A 7,626-nucleotide genomic window follows, 5' to 3' on the forward strand; every position below is an offset into this window, starting at 1 on the left:
GTTTGTATCTCTTTTCTGAACTTAATGGAGTCCAAGAGGTTTTTTCATTTTCCCAGATTTTAATATTTTAAATTCAATTAAAATATACAACCAAAGTTGGTGGGAAATAGTAGCTCTCTTCCAGGTAAAAGAGCTTACTAAAAGATTTTAGAATCACTGGACATTTGTTCAGTTCTACCTGAAAATTAACTTATTTTACTGCTTGGCATGGGAAAAGGCATTTTCTAGTAATTTTCTGTGACAGGAAACACAGCATTAATCCAAGTAAGCACCCAACAGACTAAGTCTATCTGCTGGGGAGCAGATTTAAACGTTAACTCAATGAAAACATTTACCTCACTACTTTTTCTGAGAGAGCATTCAGCAGCAGTTACAGTTAATATGTCGCCGTGGACAGCTACAGACACCCTAGGCGGTGGGCCAACTGAGGAGCACTTTCCAGGTAACAAGAATGATGATATTGCAAGAAGCTACAAAACAATATTGCAGTAGTTAGAGTGACCACTACAATAGTGATCATGGCCTGGGTCAATGTGCCAAATATTAACGCAAGGAGCACACTAGACTTTATAGAATTAGAATATTTTCCTTACACTAAGAACCAGTTGATGGCGTGTGATGAGTGGTGATGATCCATTTATTGTTTCATTCTACAAACGCTTCCTAGTTAGATCTCCTTTCTCCTGTGTTAATTATATTCCATGGCAGTATATTTTCATCATCTAAAATGAGAGCACTATAACTATGGTATACCCCAACTCTCTCTCTCTCACACACACACGTGCACACACACACGTGCACACACACACACGTGTACCTTTATACACACATGTATTGGACAATATGTATAAAATGCTCATTTGCAGTGGGTAAGCTCTCTGAAAGTAGCCAAATCAGCCTTCCCAAATATAGAGAACCATTCAGTGCCAATGAAAAGCCTTATCAACTGTTAAGCTCCAACATGAAATTTTAACCCTTGTCCATGTGATAATTGGTTTAAATGCATTTTGTGTTTTTTGCTAGGTCATCTAAAGCAAGAATCTCAAAGACTGACATTATATGTAGAGTCTAATGGACTCACATCTCTGTTTATTTTGCTTCTCACACATCTCTTGATGCTGAAACATGAGTTGATTTTGAATTGCCATTAATGCATCTATATTTAGCTAAGGCTGATTTGGCTTTCTAGAGAAAGGTCAGCCCATCTGCAAATGGACACTGTCTTCCACACAAACATCAGTGTACACTAAAGACAAATCTAAGTATATGTATATATGGCATATATACATATATATGTACACATAAAATGGATTGGGAAGTCCTTTGGTTTAGACGGGATTAAATATGTACTTCCCAAGTGCATAGGTTTCCTTTGACCAACCTTTTCAAAACACAGATAAGAAAAGTGTCATGGCAATTTTGACATTTCCTCTCACTTTCCCTATGTAGAGGCCCCCTTTCCTCTCCTCTCCCTCTTTCTTAAGCATTTTATTTTTGAAAGTGGTTAGATCTTTTGGCTTTCAACACTCCATTGATTCGTCCATTCCTTGGAAGAGCTCTAAGATCACATCGACAAACTTATCTTTAGTGGAGAACAAGGTTGCAAATAACATTTCCCTCTTCTTTGATTCTCTCTTCCCCCCCCCCCAAGAAGCAGACACCTTGATGTGTCATGAACAATTCACTCTTGATCTGACTTTCCTTGTTACCCCTGGCCAGCCCAAGCAGCTGAGGTCTGAGCTTTACTCTCCCTGCATCGTTGTGCAATACTGGAAAAGAAAAATAATCCATTTGTCTACACCCTTCAGACTGTGGTGACATGATCAGGGTTCTCTTGGATTTCTATGCATTCAATTTCCTCTCTCTCCTTTCGTTTGGCGCGTTTCTTTTTCTTGTGGTGCTTTTTGGAAGGGGGGAAGAAGGTTAGGAACACAGGTAAGATAACAAAACAGTGCAGAAATGTGCAACCCCCAGTGAGCAGCAAGCATTTGAACAGTGTGAAGGTCAGGTTCGAAGGCACAAATAGGAGGGGGACCAACCCAATAAGAAAAGAAGTAACATTTTGCAAAATGGCTGTCCCATGCTCTTGTAGGGAGCTTTTTATACATTGTGTTCGGGTGTGCTCAGTTGCTAATACAAATGTGTAAAGCAGTGGTGCACAGTGGTCAATGGCAAAGTTTAAAGTGTAGATAAGGCACAAGATAGAAATGCAATCCATGTCGACGTTCCATAATGTCATTAAGCCCAGAACGCCCAGCTCAATTGAGGTGACACTAAGAATTAGCCAGAAGTTTCCCAGAGGGTGGATCACTAGAAAAAAAGTCAGGATTAACACCAGGAGAACACCAAAGCCTGCAATCAGAACAGGCACCGTGACAGACAAGCCATAATGATCCATGAACACAAAGGAGGGGTTGAACACGATAAATCGGATGCTCTTTGATAGGGACAGGGGCCTCAATTTTTCCAACACTTCTATGACTTCCTTCTGCTTGTCTCTGCTAGTCCTGGCCACCAGATACAAGCGAGAAGCAATAATGTTGTTTTCATCCCCTGCCTTGGAGAAGATGATATCATTTCGAAAATGCTGGAATTCTGGCTTTTTTAAAAATGAACTTTGTAGGACACTGATAAAGTCACTCTTGTTATTGGCACTGATGTTGCTAACTTTCAGGAACTGGTAATACTGCTCCACCCAGGACACTGCAGTGAACCCACTGCAGAGTCTCCGTAGATCCTCCTGGACGCTGCTGTTCCAGTACTCCAGGGGCTCGTAGATGTAGAATCCTATCACTGGGCTGTAGTTGCTGAAATATTTCTGCTGAACCATGGCATAGGAAATGCTTGGGGAGTCACTGGCTAGTAGATTGATGATATTGGCTCTGTCACTGATCTGCAAGCACCCCATGAAGGAGAAGGAGGCGTAGATGAGATAGAGGATGACAACAAATGGCTTCACGTAGATATTGGTAATCCATTCATTGTAATGTTCCCGGAGGAAGTGCTGAATAAAATGGTGCTGGTAGGGGTTCGTCTCGTGGTGGGATGTCTGTTGATGCCCATCACTCATCACGGTCTGGAACCACACAGGTTTGCGGTCCAGGTATTCTGCAGAGGGGATCTTACAGCAGAAGATGCTGTGGTAGCGGTTTTGCTCCAGTTGGCCCGCGAAGACCAGGCAGGAGCCAAAGAAGGAGAAAACGTAGAAGTAGTTCAACAGAATGGAGACACACATGTTCTGACAGAAGACCTTCACAGCCTCTATGTTTGTGAATGGGCTGGCGCCCATGCCAAACGTAATGAAGTACAAGGAGCTGGTCATGGTATAGGTGACCATCACATCAGAATAGGCATCTGCTACCCTGTCTTTGAAGGGCAAATTCTCTCTCGTTCTCCGCCATCCAGACAGAAGCTCAAACACTCCTTTAGTTCCATGACCTAGTTTTTTAAAAAAAGAAAGAGAATAATCGTTTTATTGTCCGTTATCTATGCTAAGCAGTGCTTTAGACTCCAATCTGCAAAATGCTATGATCCTCCTATCAGGGTCTCAAAATTTGAGTTACACAAGGGGATATATTTAGTCTGTGTGTCCACTTTAGCAAAGTCCAAATTAATTGGTCTTCTGGGTAAAACGAAATCTGTGTTGTCTGTCTTATTAATTCGACAAGTCGTAAATAAAATTGACATGGTGTGATTTTTTTTCTCCCCCTGCACACGTTGTCTCCCTAAGTGGGTCATAAGTTGTGAATGGTAGGGACTGTTATTCACGCATTTCCTTTTTTTTTTTTTAAGATTTTATTTATTTATTTGAGAGAGAGAGAGAATGAGAGACAGAGAGCACGAGAGGGAAGAGGGCAGAGGGGGAAGCAGATCCCCCGCTGAGCAGGGAGCCCGATGTGGGACTCGATCCCGGGACTCCAGGATCATGACCTGAGCTGAAGGCAGTCGCTTAACCAACTGAGCCACCCAGGCGCCCCTATTCATGCATTTTCAAATGCCCCTCAACACCAGTTGAGTGCTTGATCAACTGAGGCATTGACTGATAGTCCCGAACCTCCGTTTTAAGCTGACTTACATGCTGATTTAGAAAATCATAAGATGATTTTAAACACTTAAAAATCACTTTACATTGATTTTAGAAGGTTAATAATCCACTTGGTAGCCAAGTGGCTTAGGAACCAATTCCTATAGATATGATTAATTAACATTGGATGTGAGTTGAAAAAAATCCGCCAGGTCACATAAAAGACCGGGCAAAACCTTCAGGGTGAGAGATCACAGCAAGCATTTTCTTTGGGCTCCTCACAGAGCTTTTATTCACACAGTATGGATGCTGACTAACATTTGCTTCATAAAAGTGGATGGGGAATGGTTCTTCTTAATCAACTTCTGTGCACTCTTTAATAAGGGTAAATAAGCAAAAGCTTCATTCAACAAATATTACTTGAGCACCTGCTATGTACCAGATACAGTTAGATACTGAACTTTTCCCCCTGCCCCAGGAACTTAACAGCTTTTAAGATACTACCACTTGCTTCCTTATCAGCAAAAGCAGAAAGCAGCTGGGAAAGTAAAGGTATTATTCCATTATCTTCAATTTCCCTCTTTTCACTTCCCTGAATTAGCTCTGTCAATTACCATCCACAATGTATCAATTGGTAACTTTCTGAGTGAAAATCTTCATAGATCACTCTTGCCCTTGTAGGCAAAGCAATACTACACACAAACCTTTTCTATGAATGGATACAAGCTGTTTGGGCTCTTCTCCAAGAAACCCATTAGAAAAAAATGTAGCTTAAAGGCACAAAATGACCTAGTTCAAGAAAACTTGGAAAATGGACTTCGTGTGGCACCTAGATATTGGAGCAATTCACTCAGTAATGCTTTAACAAACATATTATAATGGCTGGGGTCTTATTATAATCACTGATTTTGTGATGTTGATAGGGTTGCTAATTGACCTACATAATTTTCCCCCTTCTTTGTTACTTTTATTTGGGACTGCAATGGGCACAATTAAAAACTATTTCTCAGCCTACCTTTCAACTAGAGGTGACTCATGTGACATATTTCTGGGTAATGTAACTGATAGTCACCTAAGGATGCTTATTTGAAAACCAGAAGGAACTTTGCCCTAAATGGCATCATGGAGCCACCAATAAGAGCCACGGTCTATCATCCTCTCTAAGTCTCTTTAAAGAGAGCCAAATCTCCATTTGTCTAAGCCACTGTAAGTAAGGTTATTACATGCAGCTGAACCTATTCCTAACCAACAAAGTTTTGTAGGTGAGTTAACATTACTGAAACCTTTTTTTTATGAAGTTTAAATATATATAATGCTAATATTTGACTTCAAAGATACATGCGTTCACCTATCATGGGAATTTTTATTAATTATTAATTGTTACTGTATTGGAGTTCTTCTTATCCTAAATATAAAGCCTATTGAGTCTCCAAAGTTCTCTCTTCTGAGTCCCTAGTCAGAAAAGACGTTTATCCTAGCAAGTAGAAAAGGTTAGGCAAATTGCATTTAAGTATAAGGTAAGTTTTTTTTGTGTGTGTGTGTGTGTGTGTTTTTTGGAGGCAATGATCTATTACTTCTTGCATTTAATTACTAGCTCAACATATATGTGTATTAAGTCTAATGATTATTTTTTTGAGTCTAATGATTCTTAACATTAATTCTTCATTTTTATCTTCTGCAAGACTCCTTGACCAAACACAATACTTGTTCTTTCATTCCCTTGACAAAAACATATTAGGATATTAGCTGAAGTAATTAAAATAATTCTTTAATTAGAGCACTTCTCTTCTGAAATGAGGACTCTTGCTGTCTTTGTAGTCATAAGGAGGGAAAAGGCTACGTGGGGCTGCAGCTAAATTTGGCTTTCCTTTGCTAATGGTCACTTTTATGGAATAGTAGGTACACTATGTAGGCCAGATTGTTGCTTTATATAGTACAAAGGTCTGTGTGGGAAGTTGATGCTAAACTGTATGAGGTTAAATAATCACTCTAAGTGTGATGAAGACTGAACACATAATTTCCAAACTTTGGAGAGGGCATATTTTATCCCATTCATAGGTTTAGATATTTTACAGTCCATTCCTACAGATATTCACTCATTTGATTCTCACCATAATCTAGCTAATTCCTAGCAGTTCAGATCTATTACCTGCTGCATCGACGGTGGTCTTTCCTCTCCCCATGAACCTGCCCATGATCAGTGTTATCTTCTTAGTTTTATTCACGCTATTTTCTCTGCCTTACAATACCTTCTTCTCATTGCTGGTCACATGGAAATTCTGTCCGTCCGTGTGTTAAGCATCAGCTCAATTCTCTAATTGGCCGGGAAGCCATCTCCGACAATTCCAGACATATTGATTTTTTTTTCTGTTCCTAAGGTCTTACTGCACTAATTAGTTACTCATTTTGGCACACAACCATGTGCTCTTTTGCTCTGGAACAAAATGGTTTTCTTAGGATACGTTCTATTTCTTTGGTTAGATTGCAAATTCTTCAAGGTCAGGGAATACATTTTATGTTACTCTTATATTCTGCAGAACATCTGGCAAAGTGCTAGATGCCCAGAAGATGCCCACTAATCTCTAATTGAATTCAATCAATTCTTGATTCTAGATGGGTTGAAAAAATGTATCTTTTAATTACTTTTTCTAAAATTTATTATGCATTTTTATATCTCCAGAAGTTATACACTTTTAATTCAATTCAACACAAATATGTATTTTGATTTGTTATACACAAGGACCCATACTAGTCAACATAAAAAACATAAAGGTAAACAAGAAACACAATATTTTCCAATATCGGTCAGACCAGAAGGCCATTTTTACTTGGGTAATTCTGAGACAGAGATTATAGCTTCTAATACATACGAATTTTAGAAGCAGTCCCATAGGGTGTTCACAAGTGTTCCTGTCTTCTACTAACTGAATGCCAGTAGCATGCTCCACAGTTGTGACTACCAAATATGTATGTTTCCAGACATTGCCAAATGCTGACTGTGGGATAAATTGCCCCCAATTGAGAATTACTGGTGTAGTCAAAAGAAAAAAAGATAGCATGCATGTGCACACATACACACATATTTGAATCACCTTTTTCTGGCTATAAAAACAGGACATATTTCCATCAAAAATTTTGGAAAGATGGAAAAAATAATGGTGAAAAATTATTTCATAGTCCTACAACACAGATAATTGCTGTTAACAATTTTGTGTATTTCTTTCAATTTTGTATGTATGTATTAAACTTATCCATCCATCCATCCATCCACCCAACCATCCATCCATCCATCCATCCATCCATCCATCCATCCAGATTGGTAACTACTTAATTATTTCATGAAACAGTGCTCCTGTAAGGAGATATTAGAATTTGGGATTTCTCTTGCTGCTGGTCAGTTGGCTCTCATCAACCATGGAGAACCTGCTTTCTAACCTCTGCAGTATTTTCTCTCTAGGTTTCTTGCTTTTTACTTTGGTTTCCATTCTGAGGCTGATACCATGTTTTTAATATCTGCTCACTTGAAAAAAGCCCTCTCTACCATACCTTTTTAGAAGGGTATATGCACTCTTTTACACCATTACTGAGGGTCCTATTCCAAT

General features: G+C 39.2%; 1 protein-coding gene across 1 annotated transcript; it reads right to left on the bottom strand.

Moving 5' to 3' along the window:
- Positions 1–1,804: 1,804 nt before the first annotated feature.
- LOC145722907 (patched domain-containing protein 4) lies at positions 1,805–6,219 on the bottom strand. The gene is made up of 2 exons (XM_081827565.1): positions 6,174–6,219; positions 1,805–3,438 (listed from the first exon to the last, which is right to left on the bottom strand). The coding sequence occupies exons 1-2, from the start codon at positions 6,217–6,219 to the stop codon at positions 1,805–1,807; spliced, it is 1,680 nt and encodes a 559-aa protein (XP_081683691.1).
- Positions 6,220–7,626: the final 1,407 nt, after the last annotated feature.

The sequence above is a fragment of the Leptonychotes weddellii genome, chromosome 8, assembly GCF_054177405.1.
Source record: "Leptonychotes weddellii isolate Sample4059 chromosome 8, ASM5417740v2, whole genome shotgun sequence".
Classification (NCBI taxonomy): Eukaryota; Metazoa; Chordata; class Mammalia; order Carnivora; family Phocidae; genus Leptonychotes; species Leptonychotes weddellii.

Bases quoted from the DNA above. Each gene is read 5' to 3' on its own strand.
- LOC145722907 (XM_081827565.1), bottom strand. From the start codon at position 6,219: ATGGGCAGGTTCATGGGGAGAGGAAAGACCACCGTCGATGCAGCAG. The intron at 3,439-6,173 runs GTAATAGATCTG...TTAAAAAACTAG, and splicing joins GACCACCGTCGATGCAGCAG to GTCATGGAACTAAAGGAGTG.